General features: G+C 38.4%; 1 protein-coding gene across 1 annotated transcript in view; it reads left to right on the top strand.

The window, feature by feature from the left end:
* SELENOI (selenoprotein I) overlaps positions 1–25843 on the top strand; it is a 50861-nt gene extending 25018 nt beyond the window's left edge. Inside the window, exons 7-10 of the mRNA XM_010591975.3 lie at positions 11935–11983; positions 13692–13872; positions 16579–16764; positions 18441–25843. Coding sequence (XP_010590277.2) covers positions 11935–11983; positions 13692–13872; positions 16579–16764; positions 18441–18539 — 515 coding nt within the window. The 3' untranslated portion in view covers positions 18540–25843. The remainder of the gene's footprint in view (positions 1–11934; positions 11984–13691; positions 13873–16578; positions 16765–18440) is intronic.
* The last annotated feature ends 328 nt before the right edge of the window (positions 25844–26171 follow it).

Genomic DNA, 26171 nt, shown 5'->3' on the forward strand with positions numbered 1-26171 from the left:
GCCTTGTAAACTACTCACATTAATCTATACTGCGTTGGAGGTTCCACATTTAGGTGGGAATTTGGTATGGGTTTCATAGTTACCTCAAAGTTGAAAGCTACTAGTTTGTATGAAATGGAATAGATGAAACATGAAGTTTACTTTAACATGATCACCATTACTTATAGAAAGTAATGGAGCCTCTGCTTCTCTCACGTACCTTCCTGCTTATCCCACTGAATGTTAGGTAAAGGCAGTTGGCAGTGGTAATGTCTCGCTTCCGATTTTGCCTTAGGAGATATCTACAGGATGATTGACTGAGTGTGTGTTATGGAAAGAAGCCCAGAGGAAGAAGAATCTGGGTTAACTTTGGGGCCCCAGGAGTGGCACTAAGGACCTTTATAGAAGTAAAATGGCTTACTTGTTGGGTATTGCTGCATTCCCTGTCTGCAAATAACCATGCCTCTTTCTTTTGGTGAGCCTTGGTAATCTCCCTGCAGCCTCTCCAATATTTGTTATTTTGTTTTTTTGATTCCTGCCTGTAGTGTGGGCGTGAGATGGTATCTCATTGTGGTTTTGATTTGCATTTCTTTAAGGGCTAGTGATCACAGAGCCTTTCCTCATGTGTCTGATAGCCACTTGAATGCCCTCTTTGGTGAAGTGTGTGTTCATTTCCTTTGCCTATTTTTTAATTGGATTATTTGTCTTTTTGTTGTAGAGGTGTTGTGTTTTCCTGTAGATTTTGGAGATTAGATCTTTATCAGATTTGTAATAGCCAGAATTTTTTCCCCAGTCTGCAGGTTCTCTTTCACTTTTTTGGTGAAGTCTTTCGATGAGCATAAATATTCAATTTTTAGAAGATCCCAGGTGTCTAGCTTATCATCTGGAGTTTGTATGTTGTTACTTACGGTTTGTATCCTTTTAATACCATGTATTAGGGCCTCTAGTGTGGATCCTATTTTTTCTTCTATGATCTCTATAGTTTTTGGTTTTATATTTAGGTCTTTGATCCATTTTGAGTTAGTTTTTGTGTATGGTGTGAGGTATGGGTCCTGTTTCATTTTTTTGCAGGTGGACATCTAGTTTTGCCAGCGCCATTTGTTAAAAAGACTGTCTTTTCCCCGTTGGATGGACTTTGGGCACTTGTCGAAGATCAGGTGACCGTAGGTGGATGGATTTACATCTGGGTTCTCAATTCTGTTCCATCGGTCAGTATCTGTCACTGTACCAGTACGAGGCTATTTTGACTACCGTAGCTGTATAGTAGGTTCTCAGGTCAGGTAGTTTGAGTCCTCCTAGTTTTTTCTTCTTCTTCAATAGTGTTTTACTTATCTGGGGCCTCTTCCCTTTCCATATAAAGTTAATAATTAGTTTTTCCAACTCTTTAAAGAATGCTGTTGGTATTTGGATCAGGATTGCATTGTATTTGTAGATTGCTTTGGATAGGATTGTCATTTTCACAATGTTGAGTCTACCTATCCGTGAGCATGGTATGTTTTTCCATTTATGCATCTCTCTTGGTTTCTTGCAGTAGTGTTTTGTAGTTTTCTTTTTATTACATCCCTGGTTAGATTTATTCCTGTGTTTTATTTTTTTAGGGGCTATTCTAAATGGTATTGTTTTCCTGATTTCCTTTTTGTCATGCACTTTTTTGGTGTATAGGAATCCAACTGATTTTTTTATGTTGATCTTACATCCTGCTATCTGCTGAATTTTTCTATTAGTTCCAGTAGTTTTCTCATGGAGTCTTTTGGGTTTTCTATGTGTAGTATCATATCATCTGCAAATAGGGACAGTTTAACTTCTTCATTACTAATTTGGATGCCCTTTATTCTTTTTCTTGCCTTATTGCTTTAGCTAGGACTTCCAGTACAGTGTTAAATAGGAGTGGTGATAAAGGACCTGCTTGTCTTTTTCCTGTTCTCAAGGGAAATGTTTTCAGCCTCTGTCCATCAAGAATAATATTGGCTGTTGGTTTTATATACTCCAAAAAACCTGATGCTGTCGAGTCGATTCCAACTCAACAGCAACCCTATAGAACAGAGTAGAATTGCCCCACAGAATTTCTAATGAGTGCCTGGTGGATTTGAACTGCCGACCTTTGGGTTAGCAGCTGTAGCACTTAACCACTATGCCACCAGGGTTTCCTGGTTTTGTACAGATGCATTTTATTATGTTGAGGAATTTCCCTTCCATGCTTATTTTATTGAGAGTTTTTATTACGAATGGGTGTTGAACTTTGTCGGATGCCTTTCTGCATCGATTGAGGTGATCATATGATTATTTTCTTTTACTTATGTGGTGGATTATGTTGATTGATTTTCTAATGTTGAACCATCCTTGCATACCTGGTATGAATTACACTTGGTTGTGGTATATTATTCCCGCCCCACTTTAAATTTTTTGTTGTGCTTTAAGTGAAAGTTTACAATTCAAGTTAGTTTCTCATACAAAAATTTATACACACATTGTTATGTGACCCTAGTTGCTCTCCCTGTAATGTGACAGCACAACCCCTCCTTTCCACCCCAGATTTCCTGTGTCCATTCAACCAGCTCCTATCCCACTGCCTTCTCTTCTTGTCTCTGGACTGGAGCTGCCCATTTAGTCTCATGTATCTACTTGAGCTAAGAAGCACACACTTCATGAGTATCATTTTGTGTCTTATAGTCCAGTCTGATCTTTATCGGAAGAGTTGACTTTGAGAATCGCTTTAATTTTGGGCTAACAGAGAGTCCAGGGGCCATGTCTCGGTCAGATCATTAAGTGTGGTCTTTTTACTAGAATTTGAGTTCTGCACCCCACTTTTCTCCTGCTCTGTCAGGGACTCTCCGTTGTGTTCAGTGTTAGGGCAGTCGTTGGTGGTAGTCGGACACCATCTAGTTCTTCTGGTCTCAGGCTGATGGAGTCTCTGGTTTATATGGCCCTTTCTGTTTCTTGGGCTAATATTTTCCTTGTGATTTGGTGTTCTTCATTCTCCTCTTCCCCAGGTGGGTTGGGACCAACTGATGTATCTTAGGTGGCTGCTCACTAGCTTTTAAGAGCCCAGACGCCACTCACCAAAGTGGGATGCAGAACCTTTTCTCAATAAACTTTGTTATGCCAATTGACCTAGATGTTCCCTGAAACCATGGTCCCCAGGTTGTGGTGTATTTTTTTTTTTTTTATATGATGCTGAATTCTATTGGCTAGAATTCTGTTGAAAAATCTTGCATCTATATTCCTGAGAGATATTGGCCTGTAATTTTCTTTTATTGTGTGTGTCTTTGCCTAGTTTTGATATCAGGGCTATGCTAGCTTCACAGAATAAACGCAGAAGTGTCATCTCCTTTTCTGTGTTCTGAAATAGTTTGAATAGTACTGCTGTAAGCTCTTCTCTGAATGTTTGGTAGAACTCTCCAGTGAAGCCATCTGGGCTAGGGTTTTTTTGGGGGGGGAGTTTTTTTTATTACCTTTTCAATCTCATGTTATGGGTCTGTTCAGATTTTCAGCATCATTTGTGTTAGTTTGGTTAGGTAGTGTGTAGCTAGAAATTTGTCCATTTCCTCTAGGTTTTCAAATTTGTTGGAGTATAGTTTTTTATGGTACTTTTTATTTCAGTTGGGTCTGTTATAATGTCCCCCATTTTATTTCTTATTTGAGTTCTCTGTGTCCTCTCTTGTGTTTCTTTTGTCAGTTTAGCCGGTGGTTTGTTGATTTTGTTGATCCTTTTAAAGAACCAACTTTTGGTTTTGTTGATTCTTTCGATTGTTTTTCTATTCTCTTATTTATTTCTGCTCTGATCTTATTTCCTTTTTTCTGGTGGTTGTGGGCTTCTTTTGGTGTTGTCTTTCTCTTTGAGTTTTGTAGCTAATGTTTTGATTTTGTCCCTTCTTTTTTGATGTATGCATCCAATGTTATAAATTGACCTCTGAGGACTGTCTTTGTTGTGTCCCAAAGGTTTTGGTATGATGTGTTTTCATTCTTGTTTGATTCTAGGAATTTTTTTTATCCCATCTTTGATTTCCTCTATTACCCAGTGGTTTTTAAGCAGGGTGTTATTCAGTTTCCATGTAATTGATTTTTTTCCTTGCACTTCCTGTTGTTAATTTCTACTTTGATGGCATTGTGATCAGAGAAGATACTTTGCATTATCTCAGTGTTTTGGGTTTTGTTGAGGGTTGCTTTGTGGCCTAACATGTGGTCTATTCTGGAGAACGTTCCATGTGCATTGGAAAAGATGTGTACTTTGCAGCTGTTGGGTGGAGTGTTCTATATATGTCAATGAGTTCAAGTTGACTGATTGTGGCCTTTAGATCTTCTGTACCTTTGTCGAGTTTCTTACCGAGAGTGGTGTGTTAAAGTCTCCTACTACCATTACGGAAGTGTCAGTTTCTGTTTCCAGTGCTGTTAGAGTTTGTTTTATGTATTTGGGAGCTCTGCCATTTGGTGCGTAGATGTTTATGATGGTTATGTCTTCATGATGGATTGTCCATTTAATTATTATATAATGCCCTTCTTTGTCCCTTACGGTGGATTTTGTTTTAAAGTCTATTTTATCTGAGATTAGTATTGTCACTCCTGCTCTTTTTTTTTTTTTTTTTATAATAACTTTTATTAAGCTTCAAGTGAACGTTTACAAATCCAATCAGTCTGTCACATATAAGTTTACATACATCTCACTCCCTACTCCCACTTACTCTCCCCGTCTTGAGTCAGCCCTTTCAGTCTCTCCTTTCTTGACAATTTTGCCGGCTTCCCTCTCTCTCTATCCTCCCATCCCCCCTCCAGACAAGAATTGCCAACACAATCTCAAGTGTCCACCTGATATAATTAGCTCACTCTTCATCAGCATCTCTCTCCCACCCGCTGACCAGTCCCTTTCATTTCTGATGAGTTGTCTTCGGGGGTGGTTCCTGTCCTGTGTCAACTGAAGGTCTGGGGAGCATGGCCGCCGGGATTCCTCCAGTCTCAGTCAGACCATTAAGTTTGGTCTTCTTATGAGAATTTGGGGTCTGCATCCCACTGATCTCCTGCTCCCTCAGGGGTCCTCTGCTGAGCTCCCTGTCAGGGCAGTCATCAATTGTGGCCGGGCACCAACTAGTTCTTCTGGTCTCAGGATGATGTAGGTCTCTGGATCATGCGGCCCTTTCTGTCTCTTGGGCTCTTAGTTGTCGTGTGGCCTTGGTGTTCTTCATTTTCCTTTGCTCCAGGTGGGTTGAGACCAATTGCTGCATCTTAGATGGCTGCTTGTTAGCATTTAAGACCCCAGACGCCACATTTCAAAGTGGGATGCAGAATGATTTCATAATAGAATTATTTTGCCAATTGACTTAGAAGTCCCCGCAAACCATGCTCCGCAGACCCCCGCGCTTGCTCCGCTGACCTTTGAAGCATTCATTTTATCCCGGAAACTTCTTTGCTTTTGGTCCACTCCTGCTCTTTTTTGGTAGCTGTTTGCTTGGTCTATTTTTTTCCAACCTTTGATTTTTAATAAATTTACATCTTTCTTTCTAAGGTGTGTCTCTTCTAACAGCATATTGATGGATCCTATTTTTTTATCCATTTTGTCACAGTCTTTGGGTGTATTTTGGCCGTTTACATTCAGTGTAATTATTGATAGGTGTGAATTTATTGCTGTCATTTTGTAGTTCTTTTTTTTTGTGGTGCTGATGTTTTCTTTGTTTCTCTTACTGTCCTATGCTGAATTCTGTTTGTGGATTTTTTTTTTTTCAATTCTTTTGTTTTTGTAGATATTGTTTTTTACGGAGACTTTGTTTTTCTTTATCTTGATGGGTAGGTTTGTTAACTTTCTTTGTGGTTACCTTGAAATTTACCCTGATCTTCCTAGTTTTGAACCAGTCTTTTATTACTTGGTATCGCCTTGCTCCCTCTCTATTAGAAAGTTTTATACCTACCTTGTTTGTTCTCTCTCTTATTGTCCTGACGTTGTTGTCATTTACAGATTAACCTCTCTGGTTCCCTGTTGTAAATCTTTTAGTTTTGAATAGTCCTTAAGAGTTCATTTTCTAGGTTGGCATCTGGCTGGTGCTATCTCGGCATCCTAGATTCAGGCTGTTGTCTGATGTTTATTCTCAAACTGAAGGACTCTCTTTAATATTTCTTTTAAGTAAGGTTTTGTTTTTACATATTCCCTTAATTTCTCTTTTTCTGGAAATGTCCTGATTTCACCGTCATATTTGAATGAGAGTTTTGCAGGATATATTATTCTTGGTTGGCAGTTTTTTCCCAAGGTTTTGTATAAGTCATCCCATTGCCTTCTTGCCTGCATGGTTTCTGCTGAATAATCAGAGTTTAGTCTTGTTGTTTCCCCTCTGTGTGTGACTTTTTGTTTTTCTCCAGTTGCTCTCAGGACTGTGTTTGTCTTTGGTTTTAGTGAGTGTGATTATGATATGCTTTGTAATTTTCTTTTGAGGTCTATCCTATATGGGGTTTGTTGAGCGCATGGATGGTCAGTTTTTCATCCTTCATGACGTTAGGAAAGTTTTCTGTCAGCAGTTCTTCAGTGATCCTCTCCATGTTTTCTGTTTTCTCCCCCTGTTCTGGAACTCTGATCACTCGAAGATTTTTGCTTTTGATTGTATCCCATATTATTCTCAGAGTTTCTTCATTCTTTTTTCTGATTTTTCCTCAAACAAAGTGGTATGCAAGTATTTCTCTTCTCTTTAATTGATCTTGTCTTCTAGTGTTTCAAAGCTGCTTCTCAGACCTCCTGAGGACACTGTCCATTTCTGAAATCTTGTTGTCTTTTAAATTTCTAGTTGTTCTTTTTGTATGATTTCTAGTTGTGGATTTATTTTGAGATTTTGTTCTTGTATTATTTCCTTGAATTATTCCATGGTTTTGTCTGCCTTTTCTATGAATTTGTCTATTTTTTCCTCATTTTTATCTGCTTTTTGCTTCAACTATTGGATAGCTCTGAATGTTAGAGATTCGAATTCCATATCAGGTAGTTCAAGCACCTTTTCTTCTACTGGAAGGTTATCTGGCAGTTTATTTTTGACACCTACTGGAACCATCCTGTTCTGTTTCTTATGTTTTAGTATCATCTGCTGTCTTCAGGACATTCAGTAGTTATTTTCTTTGTTTATTGATTATAGATTTGTTTGTTTTGTCCTGCTTTTTTGTTTTATTTGGTTATGTCTGAGCAGGCGGGCTGTGTGTTCTTTGTTTGCTCATTTCTGGGCATCGTACTTTTCACCTTCTTGTCCAATGGGAAAGGCCAGTTGCTCAGCTGTGGTGCAGCAGGGCAGGTCCAGCTGAAGAAGGGGGGCTGGGATGAGTTGTTTTTGGCACATACTGGGGCCGACAGGGCAGGCCAGGGGTCGGTGCAGGGCAGGTTCCGGTTGGCTGTGCCTCTGCTGCTCGTGCGTGCAATGTTCAGTGCACGGTGCATATAGGTGAGAGGGAGGGAGGAGGTTGTGATGTGTGGAGTTAAGCTGGGTATGAGAGAGAAGAGAGAGAAACAGGAGCTGAAAAAAACGAAAGTGCTGAGGGAGCCTGCTGTTGGTGTGGAGAGGCAGGAAACTGAGAAATAAAAGCAAAATGAAAAGTAGAAAAAAATAAATAAAATTTTTTTAAAAAAAGGAAAGAAATGCCCTCAGGGATCCCACTGGCGACCAGGGAAGTGGCTCCCAGGCCTTGGGACACAGTCCGTCTAGAAGGGGTGATGATGGCACACAGCGCCAGGTTCAGGAGACAAGGAGGAAAGTAGAGACAATAAACTGGGGAATGGAGAAAAATAAAAAGGAAGAAAGAGAAAGGAAAGAAAATAATTAAAAATAAAATAAAAAAAAGAAAGACATGCCCCCAGGTATCCCACCAGCACGGCTGTGCAGACCGGGCAAGTGGCTCCCAAGTGGTGCACTACAGTCCAGCTAGAAGGGGTGGAGATGGCACAGGGCACCAGGTATTCAGGAGACAAGAAAAGAATGTAAGTAGAGAGAGAGGAGAAACTGAGAAATGAAGAAAAACAAAAAGGAAAAGAAAACAATAACAACAAAAAATAGAAATGCCCCACAGATCCCACCGGTGTGGCTGTGCAGACTGTGGAAGTGGCCCCAAGCTGTGCAGTACAGCCAGGCTATAAGGGACGTAGATGGCATACGGCGCCAGGTATTCAGGAGACAGGAAAAGAAGGTAAGTAAAGAGAGACAAGAAACCGAGAAATGAAGAAAAATAAAAAGGAGAAAAGAAAAGAAAAAAAAGCCCAGGTAGCCCACCAGTGTGGCCGTGCAGACCAGGGAAGCAGTTCCCCAGCCAAATGGTGCTTCACAGTTTGTGAAGAAGCAAAGATGGCACATGAAGCAAGGTGTTCAAGATGAAGGAGGGGGGGAGGAGGTGAGAGGGAAGAAACCAAAAGAAGCCGAAAAGAGCAACAACAGCAACAAAGAAATGGCACTAAAGGAGCCAGCTGGTGTGGGTGGGGAGAATCAAGTGGCACAGAGCCGACACCGCCTGGCCGAGTGACTGTGGCCTGCTGGGAAGCGGTGGAGGCCAAGCAGTAGAAAGAAGGGTTGAGGGTGGGAAAGCATGTGTCACTGGTTACTGTGTGCTCTGTCTCCTGCTGGGAGCCACATGAAGCTGCTTTTCCATATTCTTTGTCTGCCTACCTCTGATAGGAGTCCAAAATGGAGAACCTGTTCTGCGTTAGCTAAATACGGGAACTACACTCTGTGTCTTTCCTTACTCTCTGTTCTCTGTCAGTTTCTTGTTACATTCGGTGCTTGATTGAGTTCTTTTTATCTGTTCATTTGATGCTTGTCTCTGTTTTACTTAGTTTTTTGGGTCTTTGCTGTGGAGGGACGGCATGGTGCATCTGTCTATATAGCGCCATGTTGGCTCTGCCTCCCTTAGCCACTCTTTCTTCGCTCTCTCTTCTGGGATTCCACTTACACAACTGTTAGATTGCTTGATATTGTCCTGCAGGTAATTTTCTGTGTCTTTGTTAATTTTTTAAAAATGTTTTTCTCTATTCTTTGTATTGGATAATTTTTATTCATATATCTTCAAGTTCACGGCTTTTTTCTTCTGTCTGATTCAATCTGCTGTTGAGCCCTTCTAGTGAATTTTTTCATTTAAGTTACTGGATTTTTCAACTCTAGAATTTCCATTTGGTTCCTTTTAAAAGAAATTGTTCTGATAATAATGCATAATATAAAATTTACCACTGTCACCATTTTAAAGTGTGTAATTCAGTGGCATTAAGTGTATTCACAATGTTGTGCAACTATCACTACTATCTAATTCTGGAACTTTTTTTTTTTTTTTTATCATTGCAAAGCTTTTTCTGTCTGGCTTTTACTTAGGATAATGTTTTCATGGTTTATCCACATTGTAGCATGTATCGGTATTTTCTGCCTTTTTATAGCTGGATAACATTATTTATACAGCTTTAAAAAGAAATAATATTCTGTGGTTTCCTTGCTTCCAAGATTCCACCTCTTAAATCTTTAGTTGCTCTGCCAGCCCTTTGTTCTGTCCTCTGATAGCTCAGGTCAGTAAGACTTTGGCCTTTTGCAGATGGAACTGAGTGCAGACTGGAAGGATGCTTGGTGAAAGATATAGCAAACTCGGACCTTACCAAGAGGAGCTTTGCTTTTCAAGAATAGAACCTCCTCTAGTTTCTGTCTTTTTCATCATGTTGCCTGGGGTCTCTTGTTTGCCAGCTTAGTTTGTCTTTTTACTTTCCTTAAGGTACTTTTTCTCAGCGGTTTTAATTGAAATTCTTATTTAATAAACATGCCTGGAAATGTGCAGAACCAGAATATGTTTTGTGACCATCTTATCCTTGGATTGTGTCTCATTCATTCCATTCAGTCCTTTTTATGACTACTACTATTCTGTAGAAAATCTGTAGCTGTTAAGTTTCTTGTATTATGAAGTCTGGGTCTTCAGTTACGGTGGTACTGAAAGCAGGTCTGCGTATGTGTAGGTTCCATCACTCTTATTATATTCTCGGAATATAGAGTTTGATAGATAAGTTTTTAAGTTCACAGTTCAGTTCTCTGTATAGGATATATTTCAGGTATTTAAGTACTGTTTAACAAAGAAGCAGAAGATGCAGTTTTTCACTTTGGCAATCTATATAAAGTTCATGCTTCCTCTGCTTAAGACAGAACTATTTTAAGACTTGAAACTCAGAATACTTTTGGTAGCAAATATTTTGCAAGTTTGCCACAGTCTAACACCCCAGAGCTACAAGTGGTTCTGGGTTAATTCATTTAATCCCGGCTCTCCTCCAGGACTTTGCAGCTCGACATGGGATAATTTTGCTGCCAAAAATTTCTAGGGACATTGAGGACATTGGTTCCTTTTTTAAAAAATGATTGTGATAATTTTTTCAGCTTGTCTTCTTCCTTTTCCTCTAAGGTCCTCTAACTTGGGACACTCCCAGTTGAGTTTGGAAGTATCAGAGTAATTCACCTTTTGAGATAAGATTTCTATTTGGGGATTTTCAGTCTTTTTTTATTGGTTTTTAGCAAATTGGTGTAAGAATTGCTTTTGATCCGTAAGGTCATAGCTGCATTAATTCCCCAAGCCAAGTATAGTCACCAGGAGTCAGGAATGGGCAAACTAGGGCTAATACGTTGAGTGACAGTGAAACATCTAAATGTGAGTGTCTAGAAAGTTGTCAGATGTATTGATTTAGAGTTTGAAAGAGAGAAAAATGAGGAAATTACATTTCTGTAGATTATAGAATCGAATAATTTTAAAGCCACAAGTGATACTAGGAAATCATTTAACTCATCCTCATTGTACAACTGTGGAATCTGTAGCTCAGAGAGGTTGTCTGATTTGCCTGAGGCTACATAACTAGATGTTGGAGTCATTTGCTGGAAGCTTGTAGTTCAAAGAGAAGATTCATAGGTCACTGAGGGAGCATATAAACACAGTGGAATGCCCAGTTAGGAATATACAGGAGGAAGGGTTGGCAATAAAGGACACAAAATGTAATGGTTGAATGGCTAACAGGAACATTGAGAGAATGAAATCATAAAGGCAGAAGGAAGAGAGAATTGCAATTAGTGGATTATCAACAAATCCATTTGCTTAGAAGTCAGTGAGTGAGAATGTTGAGTGAATTTGATCATTTAGGAGAGCTGGTAAATTTCAAGAGTATAATTTCTGCAGAATCAGGGGAGAAAAACAAATAAAAGAGTGCCGAGGAATTGAAGCAACAGAAAAGTGTGCAAGTGATAGGAAATAGAAGAATAAGATGGTGGGTATTGAGGGCAGCAGAACCAATGGAAGGGTTTCTTGGAAAGTCCATTCTTATTTATAGGTTTGAGGGGAAAGAACCAATAGGGCTGGGAGAAGGGGCTGAAATTGAAAATGCTAGAGAGGTAAAGATGGATATAAATGGGAAGCAGCAGGGTGCATTAACCATCCCCCGTCCTGGGAGTCCCCACTTGTTGTGCAGCTTACTGTGTGCCAGGCACTGTCGCAGGTGTCTTTATGTGTACCTGTTGCTGTCGAGTCAATTCCAACATATAGCAACCCTATAGGACAGAGTAAAACTGCCCTATATGGTTTTCAGGGGGCTCCTGGTGGATTCAAACTGCCGACCTTTTAGTTAGCAGACAAGCTCTTAACCACCAAGCCACCAGGATTCCATCTTTATGTATAGTAAATTTTAATTCTCAAAACTCTGTGGGGTTGGTACTACTATTATCTCTATTTTATAAAAGAGAAAACTGAGGCACTGAAAAGTTGTCCGCACAGTCAAAATTCAAGCCCATTTTGGCTCCTTGAGTCTATGCTCCATGTCACCAAACTGTACTGCCACTCTTCAGGGTGTAAATGTTCAGAAATGTATTTAATTTCATTGTAGAAATAAACTTGAACCTGAAAATTATTGGGTCTAAAAATATTGCATATTTTGTATGTGTTCAGTTATAATGATCACTCTTGAATAACAACTCATGGTAATTTTAATTTTATTCTTCCCTTCAGGTTGTGCATTATGTGTGACTCTACCAATGAGTTTATTAAACATTTTCAGGTAAGTGTTTATTTTTTAATTGGATAAGAAATACGAAAATCATTGGAAATAGTTATTTAGATGAATTTAAGGACCAATTTTTTCTTTTGGAGTCTGGGCGTTTTGCAAAGAGCGTGAAACCTGTATTTTGAATCTAGAATGAGTTTTAGAATAATTTAGGGTATCTATGAACTGCTCGGAAACCCTGGTGGCATAGTGGTTAAGTGCTAGGGCTGCTAACCAAAAGCTCAGCAGTTCAAATCCACCAGGCGCTCCTTGGAAACTATGGGGCAGTTCTACTCTGTCCTTTTGGTCGCTATGAGTTGGAATCGACTTGACGGCAGTGGGTTTTTGGGTTATGAACTGCTCATGTAGTTCGTTCGACCATAACACAAAGGACACTAGTTCCTTTGTTAGAGTTTTGGGCTCACCAAACAGTCTTCTAATTGGTCATTTTTTGTGAGTGAATCTCTCCACCAGGAGGGAGTACATTCCTGCTGAATATTGCTACATTGACATTCTGTTTTATAAATTGATTATCTTTAAGTTTAGATAGCATAGTCATAAAATAAAATTTCTGAAGCTGCCCTTCCCAAATAACACTATGTGGAATGTCTTGCCAGGGGTAGGGGTGGGGTGGGTGGAGTTTCATTTCTCTGATCTGTGACACTTTTTCACCTTTCTCAGCCACACTGAATTTACTTAATATGTCCTGAATATATTTTGCTCTTCTCTCCCTCAGTAATTTTGCTCCCACTGTTTACTTGAAATACTTTCTGTACTTTCTGCAAAGCTTTCTTGCAGAATCTTTATTCATCATGTCAAGCCAACTGTATGAATCTTCCCTATTGCAACTGGCAGTCATCACAGAGGCCATCAAATGTAAAGCCGGAAGGGCCTTAGAGATTATTTGAATCATTTCCTCCTTATCTGCGAGGTCCTGATTGGGCAACATCTTGCCCAAGGTCATGTAATCAGTGGCAGAATCAAGACTAAAATTTGAGGCTTAGTTCAGATTAGCAAACATAAATTTTGATTACCTCCTGTGTGCTTAGAGGAGCTAACGTGTTGTATTGGAACTCTCAGTTCAGTCTTTAATGTAGTTCTCACTTATCACTTTGTATCTCAGTAGTACCTATGACTTACTCATCTAATATTGTCTTTTGTTTATTTCATCTCCCTGTTAGAATATAATCTCATAAATAAAAGGCCAAAGACATTCCTAATTCAACATTTGATAGTTTGGTTTAGAGAAAAAAATAGTTGGGAGTAGAAGTGCCTAGGTGGCACAAATATTAAACACTCGACTACTAGCTGAAAGTTGGTGGTTCGAACCTGTCCAGAGGTGCCTTGAAAGACAGGCCTGGCAATCTGCCTCTGAAAGGTCACAGCCTTGAAAACCACATGAAGCAGCTCTGCTCTGCACACGTGGGGGTCACCATGAGTCTCAGTCGACTCAAGGGCAACGAACAACAGGAGTCAATAGATTTCAGTTCTAGTCCTTGCCCTTCCACTCGGTAACAAGTTATGTAAGTTCTGTCATCCTCACTTACCCTATGTGTAAAATGGGGTTAATAATGCTGGTTCTGCCTATGCCATAGGATTATTGTGAGTATAAAATGAGAGAACAAATGTGAAAGTACTTTGAAAACTACAAAGTACTATACAATGTACTTTTTATATGTAATAGTATTTTTTTGCATTGCTTGTTTTTTTTTTTTTTTTCCAGAGGCTATAAAAATAACACCTTGAAACACAATTCAGTCTATGAAGCTATGGTTCCCTTCTTTTCTCCATGTTTGCTCTTCATTTTGTCTACAGCGTGGATCCTCTGGTCACCTTCAGATATTTTAGAAATACATCCTAGAATATTCTACTTTATGGTTGGAACAGCCTTTGCCAACATCACTGTAAGCTTTTTTCTTTTAAAAATCATAATATATGGCAGAATTTGATAACTTGAGAAATCTTTTTTTTGTGTGTGAAAATATACACATTAAAACATATACCAATTCAACAATTTCTACATATACAATTCAGTGACATTGGTTACATTCTTCAAGTTGTATCACCATTCTCGATATCCTTTTCCAAATTATTTCACCACTATTAACATATACTCACTGCCCCCTAAACTTCTTATCTAGTTTTTGTCAGTTTGATTCCATATAGATAATTCTTTAATAGAGCACAATGTTCAAGGCAAATATCCTTTACTAATTAAGCTAACCTTTTTTTTTTTAATTGTTTGGTTTGGTTTGAGGCCCTTGTGGCCCAGTAGTTAAGAGCATGGCTGCTAACCAACAGGTTGGCAGTGGGAATCCACCAGCTGCTCCTTGGAAACTATGGGACAGTTCTGCTCTGTCCTGTAGGGTCCCTATGGGTTGGAATCAACTCTACGGCAATGGTTTTTTTGTTTGGTTTAAAGATGACTTCAGGGGATAGCTTCCATTTAAGGTTTACGGTATAAAGACTACCTCCGAAGTACTGGTGGTGCAGTGGTTAAGACCACAGTTGCTAACCAAAAGGTCAGCAGTTCGAATCCATCAGCCATTCCTTGGAAACACTATGGAGCAGTTCTACTCTATCCTGTAGGGTTACTGTGAATCGAAATCAACTTGATGGCAACGGGTTCAGTTTTTTTTTTTCCCAAGGTCAGTAGTTTTGGAGTGGGATTCATTCAGCCTCAGTAAATCCAGAAGTCTGGATTCTGTAAAAACTTGAAATGCTGTTCCACATTTTCCCCCTTCGATCAGGATTCTTGTGTAGAGTCTTTGATCAAAGCATTCAGTAATGGTAGCCAGGCTGCATCCAGTTCTGGTCTCAATGCAAAGGAGGCAGCTGTTCATGGAGGCAGTTAGACATGCATTCCAGTTCCTCCTCCAATTCCTGACTCTCCTTCCTCTCCTGCTCCAGAGGAATAGAGACCAGATGTTGTACTTTGGATGTCTACTTGAAAGCTTTTAAGACCCCAGGCACTACTACACAGTGAACAGAAACACTAAAAACATATTAGGCTAGTTAACTGGAATGTCCCACAAAACCATGACTGTAAACCTCTGAACCAAAAAACAAATCCCATGAGGTGTTTCATTGTATATAAACAGTTAGCAGCAGCTGCTCTTTTGTTGTTATTGTAAAAACATATAGAACACAGCATTTGTCAATTCAACCTTTTCAGTTGTACAGCTTAGTGATGTCGGTTACATTAATCAATGCCAAGTTTCTCATCACCATAAACAGAAATTTATTGCTTCGCAAACAGTAACTCCCCCCTCCCCCTCCCCCCGTCCCTGGTAACCACTGATAAACTGGTCTCTATACATTTGCCTATTCTCCTTGTTTTATATAAGTGAGGTCATACAGTATTTGTCCTTTTGTGATTGACTTATTTTACTAATTATAATGTTTTTGAGGTTCATCCATGTTGTAGCATGTATCAGGACTTCATTTCTCTTTATGGCTGAGTAGTAATATTTCATTGTATATGTGTACTACATTTTGTTTATCCATTTATCCGTTGATATGAGAAATTTTATATAGTATTACAATAAGCAGATTTTCATTTAAGATATTTTACATTAGAAATTTGAAAGAAGAATTAGAACATGCTGAAAACTGTTTTGTCCTTTGAAACTAATGGGATTTGAGGACTACAGTTGTATTTTGGAACCATGGTGGACTTTTTTGTTTTGGTTGACTGCTGAAAACTTCATGGAATAATTTACAGATTTCCTTCACGTTCTAAATGTTATTAACAGTGTGGTTGAAATGGCTGTGATCTGATGGTCAGTTTAGGGAGCTTGGAAGGGATCCTTGAGAAAGACTATACATACACATACATGTATACAGTTGTTTAATCAACTGACTTTTAAGAACAGCATAAAAAACTTTGCAATAAATACAGTGTATTTTTAAGAGTTCCTTTTTGTGTTATGGCCTAGCAAGAGAGCAGACAGGAAGGAGAGATCAGGAAGAGTTTATAAAAGACCCTGACAGTTCCCACAGTCAGAGAGCTTGTGCTCCAGGTCTGGTCAGGTCCTTAGTAAGTTGGTATTTTAGATTTAGCCAGTGAGTTTATGTTTCCATGTCTGTAATATGTGTTTAATATATACCCCAAGTCCCATTGATTTCACAGGTTTAAAAATCTGGAAGCATTAATGCGTTGTATAAAAAAGCTCTCTGAAAAACTAAAACCGTATTTGAGTTAGCTATTAAAGAGAAAGGGAACCAAAGTGATGCTGAGGTGTCGCTGTGGCAACATGACTGAATTGGAGGCAGCACTCCTTCATTATTGCCATGAAGAAACTTAGTTGTGTAGCAGCATGGGAGACTGTTTTGAATTTTTTTTCCCCACAGGTATCATAGACTCTTAAAATGGGAAGAAACTTACTTTATTCAAACTTACCCAGTGGATGAATGCCTTATAGCCAGTGTCTTCTGACACACATTCAGAGAGGGCCTATGTATGGGTTTGGGGTGAGGGAAGGCAGACAGTTGAGCCTTTGAGAACTACTGTATGTGTTGGCTTGGATGCTTGAATGCGTTTTGAATGTCAGAGTGACTAGTTGTAGAAGTGCTTCACTAACTAAATTTTCTTTTTTACCAACTTCAAGTGCCAGCTGATTGTTTGTCAAATGAGCAGTACTCGGTGCCCCACTTTGAATTGGTTGCTCGTTCCACTCTTCTTGGTTGTCGTGGTGGTGTACTTAGGAGTAGCCTCTTCTCACACTGAGAGCGTTCTCCTCTATATGTTAACAACTGCTTTCACTCTGGCCCACATCCATTATGGAGTGCAAGTGGTGAGTAATCAAGAGCAAAATTAGTTCCATATGATTCTTAAAAATAATGGAAAGCAGATGGAAAATTTCAAGTGAAAGTTGCTTATTATAGTAGCTGGAAGGATTGTGGAATATTCTTTAAATTTTGAATAGTATCCAGGTATGTAATTTCAGATATTGTTTGTTTAGTGAATATAGTAACTACAAATGATTTTAAAGCTGGATAATATCATAAGGAATTAGTTCTTGTTTTCAGGTGGGTAGAAATGTATATTGTTTTTCTTGGTGAGTACAATTGTATTTTGTGCTTTTAATTATATGGGAACAGATAGTTTCATTTGTTGATAACTATTTTTTCACTTCTTTAGCTTTTTTTTTTTTTTTTAGCTTTAGGGGCATTTTTATTGCTCTTTAACATAATTTGGAAAAAAACTGAAATTGGTTTATTCCCCAATTCTGTAAGTACTATGATAATGGAGCTTAGAACTTTAGACTAAAGGAAGAATTTTGTATTATTTGAGGCATAACTTCAACTTTGTTATTCCTAAGCCCTCATCAGCAGAAATAATGAGCACAATAAGGAGAAATATAGAAGAGCATGGACTTATGAAGCATCCTGCACATTTTAATATTCTCTTCTAAAAATAAGAGACTAGTTTTAGGAAGAGTGGGCTAAGATGGATATAATAAAATGAAAATCAGAACCCATGGAGTTTATTTTCTTTTTTTCCCCTACTTAACATTCTGTTCTGATTATTTTACATATTTTAACCTGGTTTCATAACTGTGATTTTTAATTACCTTACAGTATTCCATCAAGGAGATTAGTTAGTAATTACCCAATTTTACTTAGTCATGACCCAATTATTTTGGTCATTAGGTTGTTTCCAAATTTTCAACATTATAAATAATGGAGTGAACAATCTAGAGTAATTTTTTTCTTTCATTTGTTATATTTTCTGAGGATAATTTCATAGAAATAGGATTGTGTAAAAAGGTATTCACATTTTTATGGCTCTTAAAATATTTTTATTCAGTATGCTTGTTTTTAAAGGAACCCTGCTGTGAATCAGTTTGAGAAATATACTTTGGTATTTTTGTACATATCTTTAGAATAGGGAGCACTTGTCATGCTTGATAACAGCTTTATACCTTGTACATGCTGCCAAACTTAGACTTGTTTCCTTAGTGTTTCTCCCCAAAGTATCCCTCATTAGTTAGAACAAAATAAATGAAATTGTATGGTAAAAAACTGTAAGTCTGATGAATTGTAATATAAGACATAATCATGTATATTTTTATTTATGCAAATTTAACATTATATGCCTTATATCAACACTCAGCCCTTTGCTATTTCATCAGTCACATGCCTGAAGAACAGTTTCCAGTGTCTCTTGTAATGGTTTTTCAGTAGATAATAATGTGATTTTGTATAGCCTGGAGAGATGGGGAGAGACTAGATTGTGGAGTTAGGTAGACCCAGGTTCAAGTCCTCATTCTCCCAGGGTTAGTTCTGGTACTCTCATGTAGCTGTCTAGCTTTTACTGTAACTATCCTACTCCAGAAAAACCTCTTCATTATTTCTGATAATGTTTGTTATGTCAGTGAATTGTTACCTCTAGAGAGTGGATTCTGTGTACCTTTTAAAAAATAATCAGGCACATCTTCTCACTGCCTCGTGTTCTCATTTTCTATAGGTAAAGCAGCTGAGCAGCCATTTCCAGATTTACCCCTTCTCATTGAGGAAACCAAACTCAGATTGACTAGGAATGGAAGAAAACAAGATTGGCCTGTAATCTACAGAAAGAAGTACTGTATATAAGATGCTTGTAAATATTTCACTCATCACCATTGAACTAAACCGATCTGCTTGACAGACATGGGAACTCAGTGTGTGTGGTACTTGGACAGCAGGAATGATTTATACTATCTGAATTTGTGGAATTTTGGGCCTACTAATTCCTAGTTTCTTTTATGTTTTATAAAACCATGTGACTTTTTGGTTAAGCATAATGTACATTAGACCAGCAGAATGTTTCCTAGTGGTTTTAACTTCATGAGTCCATAATGGTTTAGTTCACACAGAGTTAATGCTTGGCTTTTATTTTTTAAAACCCCCAAATTGGTCCAGAAACACTGATAACATTCAGAAAACCACAATACGTTTTTATATTTGGTACTTTGTGATAGGTCTTTAGCTGTGGAAGCTATCCGGAGCCCAAATCTAATATAGAGAAAAGATAAGCGCAAGTTACCTTCAGCAAGAGATGCCAGATGATTACAGAACAATATACAGTTGTCAAAAACTGGTTTCTTTTTCCCATGGAAACGCCTTTTGTCCTCACATTGCTAAGACAGCCAGTATATATATTTAGATTCTCTAATATTCTGGCCTTCTTTGTTATGAAACAGATCTTGATAAATGGCTTAAATTTCTTTTAAAGAAAAATATTCTGTTGAGGCTTCGTACAGATGGGTTGTAATTATAAGCCATCCATTAGCAATGTTTATTTTTTCAATGTAGATTCCCCCTCAGCTGCAGATTGCCAGGATTTGGTGCCTGTGAACCATGATTGTATGAATGCACGTGACAGTCCCAGTCTAATGATAATTACTTGTGAAGAATGCAGATAAAGTACCTTATAAGATAAAATGAATTCGGTATTAGGAATCTCATGAACTCTGACCAAAATTAGTTTTCTGATTCAACTTGCCATTCCCTTGTCTCTCTCTCTTCTCTCTCTCTGTGGGATGGGATGGGCACTGTGTTTTTTGTTTCATACAGGATTAAGCAGAGAGAAACTCTCTCAACTTGCCCATTTCTCCCACTTGAAGAAAATTTTTGATACATATGCCTTACTGAGTATGTACTGCCTTTAATATGTCTTGGAGTAACTTTTGAGGTTTACAAACATAAAAATTCCTTTGACTTTAGTGTGGTTGTTTTATAGATCACATCTTTTCATCAGTGTGGATATTCTATTTGTTTTTTTAACTTTGTCACCATTTAGTTTGGTGGTGGTGAAATTTACATGCTGATTTTCTTTTATTTTCCACTGAATGAAGTTTGTGCTTGAATGAAGAGTGTATCTTAAACCCTTTTTTTTGGACAGGTTGCACTTGGATAAAGTAGGCACCACTGTGTTGATATGTAATTAAATTCATAACCATTATTTATCTATGAACATGACCATTGTTAAATTTACTGTAATGTTTGTTAAATTTCAGTCTGCTGCTTTGTAAAAATAACTATGTAATTGATTTTTCATTTTTTAAATTTGTGAATTCTAATCATTGTCATCCAGGTTATCAGAAATGAGGAGTCAAGGAGCTAGCTCAGGGTTCCACACTCATTTTAAAAAATTGTAAAGGTTGAGGTATGCTTTCTCTGAGACAAAAAAGGACACTGAAAATAGATGAGAATGGATGCAGGAGAAGGGGGGAGTAATCCCATGTTTGTTAAAAAAATAAAAATAAAAAATTGCCATCATGGAGGTCAGGGAATGAACCAATTAAGTGAAGGTAGCTACTTTTTGTGTACATTCTTCTGTGTCATCTGTAAAATTGAACTGGGTAAAGTGCTAATTTGGGGTAGGAAAAAAGCTCTGTTTTAAGGTTTCTAGATGGATCATTTTACTGTTTTGTTTACCTTGTACACAGGAATGAAATTTGTATTATAAGAAAAGTAGTGATAAATATTTATAAAATGACAAATGTGGACCACAGGTTTTTTTCAGTGTGTACAGTATAGTAAAAATACCTTTTACTTCTGGCAAAAGGGTCATGTCCTATAATCTTGGGGCCATTTTACCTCAGAGTGTGTTTCTGCTGTCTTTCTGTTGCATTGATTTTATTTGAAAAATGTTTTGTGCCCATACTTTACGACATGTTTCCTATGGTGGTAAAAAATTATGCCAGAGTCAGTTTTATTGATAAAATTAGATAAAAGAAGGGTGGCTGCCAACAAGTGAACGTAAAACTGAACAATTAGCTGTTTCAGAATACTGTGGACTTGTGAATCTTTAGTGTTCTGCCCTTTTTCTTGTTTTTGTCTGCCGTGCATCTTGAAAGCCCCCATTTGTTTATGTACAGCAGCTGAGGCAGGACTTAATTACAAATAGTCCTACATATTTATGTCATGCCAATTACCGTAACATTTCCAAAGTATAAAAGCTCTTTCAGGCTTATGCATGATATTTTGGGGGTGAGTTCACACCCTGGCCTTTCTCCCCAGTATACACTGAGCTGCCTTTTGGGGAGCCGTGGCATGGTTGGCCACGCGTGCATGCTATCTGTACATTTCAGAATAGAGTGCCTTAGCCAGGCCAGAGATCTGCATTGTGTTTCTGCCGACCAAAGTCACATAGACGTGTAAGAAGCCTCTGAAAAGGTTATAGTGTGAAAAAATGTCCTTTCAGGCTTATCAGGAAATAATTCCCCTGTACTCGAGGGGGTCATGGAATAGAGAAATGTTTTAAAAACCCTGGATAGAGTATGCTAATGCTGCCTTTTGTGGTCCTTTAATAATCATGTTTAAAACGATCACAATTGAAAACATCATTCCTCCACTAATGGATAGAGATGGTGGTATATTTTAGTCTTAAGACAAATAGAGTTACTTCCAAATGGAAAATGAAATATTCTCTGGCATTTTAGTAATGTGATTAAAATACTTTTTATTCTAATTTTTAAAAGAATATTAAACGTTGATTTTGGCCAAGGATGTTACAGTACTACTACCAACATGTCATTTATTCTAATATAGAGGTATTGGGAAGAGGGCTGCGTGTCTAGAGTTGTCCAAATTCCAAATAGATAAGCAAAAGAGTATTGGTCATGGCCTGGCGCCCGGGCATTGAGGGAGTATACAAAGGAAAAAGGCGCCCTGGCATAGAGGGAGTATACAAAGGAAAAAGGCGCCCTAGTGTCCGCTTTAAAGGGAGGAAGTGACTGCTTTAGTGCCCTATGGATTGAAAGTTTTCTAACTGTTCTGTTTTCAAAGAATCAGTTTATTTTGTAGTCAGCCAAAAAACATTTGGAATGTACCTTGCTTTCTAGAGCAGACTTTGGAGAATCAAAAAGATAATCAGAAGGTGTTTGAGTCAAAGAATTGTTTTCCTCTTTGTGTTTTAACTGGAGGCATATTTGTAATTCTCCCTTTTCATTCTTCGCTTGAGTTTCCTCTTAATCAACTACTACCTAGAACAGAGACGGCCCCATCAGGCCTTGCTTGCCTCTAGGTCTTACAACATTCAGAACTCCTTGATCGCCTTAGATCTCTTGACTAGTCAAGGACCCAAGAATGTGCCAGATGGAACAAAGTAAACAGGATGGGATGAAACTTTTGACTTTGGTTCCAAAATGAGCCAAAAAGTCAGACACAAATCTTTGGTTGTGCGGATTCCTATGTTCCGAGTGGCCTTGATCTTGACCTCAGTTTGGAACTTGATTAAATACTCTAGGAAATTTGTGAGGTCACACCAGAATTTTCGTTGTCCCATGAGGTATCTTGAACACCCTGTGGGTGACTAACCTTACTAAGTTAGCTGCCAGGGCTAGAACCTTCCAGGAAGACTTTTAGCTAGTATGTTGCATTTGAAGCACTTTGACATACCTTTAAAGTGACAGTTTTAACAGTAAAATGGTATTGAATTAATCACTGTGATACTTGAAAGTACGGTGCTCTGTGCATTTTAGGAAGCTTAAGTAAGTTTCTGATTTTCCATTATTAATTATGCAACCTGTGTAATTTGTAGATTTTAGTTCTGACAGTGGTACAAATGATTGACATATTGGCAGGCAGTTACTTTAGGGTATATAATAAATCAAAGCTGTCTAACTTTTCCAGAGAAAGTGGTGATATGTTTGCTTCTTCCTAGCATGGAGCCATGGAAATTGGGTTTGTTGGCGAACTCATTTCTAGTGTTTCTATAGGGCAAAATGAATGTAACCTTTTTAATCTGCATGCTGGTAGTATGTTTTGCTCTTTAATAAACAGATACTCAAGGGATAGTAATGGAGCTGTTCTTTGTTTTTAAGCAGGGCTCTGCTCTGAAATGAGCAGCAAGATCTTGCTTTTAGTATTTAGGGTAACAAAAGAATTGTTGCTGTCTCTAGCCCTGTCGCAGGCAGCCTGAACCAAGGCCTGTGTTGCATTTGGTCAGAAGGCCAGGTTCCCAGAATTGGAAAGTGGCAGCACATGGACTGCTTTTAGAATCGTTTTAGAAGGGATTGCCTCTATAGGAAGATCCGTTTGGGCACAACAGAAGAATTGTTCTGATCTTCCACAGACCATTTACATTGTCTTGCTCTTCATAGTATCATTCTTAGAAAGCTGGGCTAAATCTGAGTGGTGGTGTTTTTAAAGCACACCTATTGGGTCATGGTCATAGAGTACCTAAATGCCACACTGACATTAGAGACAGTATTGAAGACACAGGGAGTGACCCAGTGCTGTGAGTGCTTCTGCTTCTTTGGCTGAGGTCTTCTCTTGAGCAGTTTCTACGGGTAACAGTCAAAATTAGAATTGATTTTAGACTTAAAAGTACAATTCACAGTAAGTTTTAGATTCTGATATATTTAACAGGTACTTTTTAATATCTAAAGAATAAGTTCTTGACCTAGAATGTATTTAGTTAGTACTTAATGTCACAAGGTTATAAAAACCTGTTGCTGTCGAGTTAATTCCAACTCATAGCGACCCTGTAGGACAGAGTAGAACCGGCCCCATAGGGTTTCCAAGAGGGGCCTGTTTTAATTTTGCCGGATCTATGAATTCTGCATTATAAATCTTTTTGAATTACTGTTATCACTCAGTATCAGACTTTGAGTTTAATAACTGCTAATTGAGACTGCCTGCAACGCTAACATGTAGATGGTTTTGCTTAGATAACTTGTCACATTAGAGCAGATAGTTAAGACACAAAGACCCAGCTACATGTAATGGTTTGCTTATTTCAAAATGTGCCAAGAAAGCAGAATTCAGTATTAAACTCCCAAGTTTCAATGTTAAGTTTTTTTTAAGTAGCATTTCCTCCTGGGTTAAGGGGAAGACAATAAATTGCCAAGGTGTCAACTCCTTGCTCCTCCTTGCCCCGCCCCACACTGTAACATAATAAATTTGTAGCCACTTGTAGAAAAAGAACTTGATACTTTTCTGAGTAGGCTTTCATGCCCTGTGACTAAGAATACTTTGCAGGAGTCATGGCCAAATCGATTATTGAGTTATTTAGCTTGGTCCTGTTGCAGTTGGCATTCTTTAGTATTGTAAAACAAGAGAACACTTCCATCCCTTCTCAGGTACCTAGAGACAACTCCACCTGAGCAGCTGGAGTATGTTTGCTTTCGGTAGAATATATCAGGAAGATGAAGAGCATAAGATGTTACTTTCCTTTTCAAGTAGCTTAATTAAACATATTAGTAATTGTTCTGTCCAGAACTTGGCTGTGTTCATAGTAAATAATGTAGCATTTATTTTATCTGGGTTTGCGTGGCATGTGTATATATAAATATTTAATATGTACGCACATATTCTCTGTACATATGGATGTATGGTATATTCATATATACATGCAGTCTAGATTATCACCAAAATGTTGGCTTAATCTGCACGTGGCCCCTAATTTTGTGACGCCTGTTCCTGATCTGGAGCCACGGTCTTTCCTACTTCCAGTTCATCTCGTTCCCCAGGAAAGGCCCTTTAATATGTCACTTTCCATTTCTCTTTCCCCAGGAGTGTGTGAGCAGAAAGACCATTTTTGAGAAAGGTGGATGCTTCTCCCAGGGCTGAGGCTGCTGGGTCTGAGTGATAATGGGGCCTATTTCTGGCCAGGAGGCAGTTGTGCTCATGGGCTTGGGGGCAGCGCTTTAGCTCTTGCTGAAACAAGGCTTCACAGCTTGCTTAAATTACTTAGCCAGAATGTGGTCAAGTCTCAGATTGATGTACAGATAGAATTCAACAGTGTACTTCAATGTTATTTTTGCATTATTGGTATTACTGTTCCCTATTGTTAGCCTAGATAATCAAGACCTGACTGCTGCTTATTATTGGATCCTGGAAGCCTTGCCCTTTCAACTGGATTTGTGTTTGTTTCTGCTGCTGTGAAACCCAAAAGTAATGCAGTAGGTTTTAATTTAAAATTGTTTAATTCTATTACTGATAAATATTTATTGTAATAAAAGCAAAGAGTAAATAATTTTTAAATCCTTTTAATTGTTTCCAGATTGTCTTTTTCATTTTTCCTTAGTAGGTAGAAGAAGGGGAGGGAGCTGTGGGGAGAAAAATAATGACCAGCCACTTGTCTCAAAGTATCATTGATTTTTTTTTTTTTTTTTTAGAGTAAAACATTAAGAAGATTGTTTTTCTTTTGAGAAAGATCAGTCTGCTTGCTCCTGGGTGTTCTGTAATCCTGTGACTTGCTTCAGAGAACAGAATACTAGGCAGGTGACAGTAACAGCTATTCCTAATACATTGTTCTTGACCCTTCCAGAACGGGGTACTGGCAGGGATGGATTACTCAGTAAGCAAGGTAAGCACGTGCTTAGGGCATCAGCAAAACAGAGGCACCAGTTGTCCAAAGCAAACAGCTCGTAGATGCCAAGCAGACAGGACACAAGGAAAAGCGAGTGCCGCAGTGGAAGGGAACTGACTCATTTTCTTTGTTGTAGAATATGTAGAATATTCCTTTTCTAGAAAATGTGATATATAGTAAAAATCTTAGTACCCCACATCCATTAAGAATTTTATAATCCCGTTTCATCTCATTCCACTAAAGTGGCATATGCCACTTTTGTGTTCAGTTGCTAAATATTATAGTTACATTTAAAAAAGAAGTTACATCATGGATAGCTAAGACACACACACAAACCCATGTATGTACATGTATATGTGTAACTCACATACCCCGTTTGAACGTGTGAGTAAGCAGAGGAGGGGCTTAGGGCCCTCACATGCCTTAATGGGGTCCTAGGTATGGGCATAGGGTCGCTGTGAGTTGGGATCGACTCGACGGCAACAGGTTGGGTATGGGCAATATATATATAGTTCTCATGACTGGGTTGCATTTAAATTAGTTTGTAAGGTGGTTGTTTAATACTCAAAAGTATTTCCCATAGAAAGTATTATGTATGGTGTTAGGGTTTTTTTTTTTTTTTTTAATGGTGTTAGGTTTCCAGGCTAATTCCATAAAACAACCCACCCTTTATTACACCTAAATTTTAGTATACAAGCCATGACTTCCGTTTCTGGCATTGCTTCCTATTGCTCCCAGTTCATACCAGAGTTGATTTCTCTAGCTATGGCAGTGGGCATTTTCCTTGGCTGGTGGCAGATTGCAGGATCGATGGCCAGACTACATAATATGTAACCATACTTGGTATACCTAAACTTATAAAGACCCTGTGCCCTCAGAGTGTCTTGCTCTTTCTGC

This window comes from Loxodonta africana, chromosome 12 (assembly GCF_030014295.1).
Source record: "Loxodonta africana isolate mLoxAfr1 chromosome 12, mLoxAfr1.hap2, whole genome shotgun sequence".
In the NCBI taxonomy this organism is placed as follows: domain Eukaryota; kingdom Metazoa; phylum Chordata; class Mammalia; order Proboscidea; family Elephantidae; genus Loxodonta; species Loxodonta africana.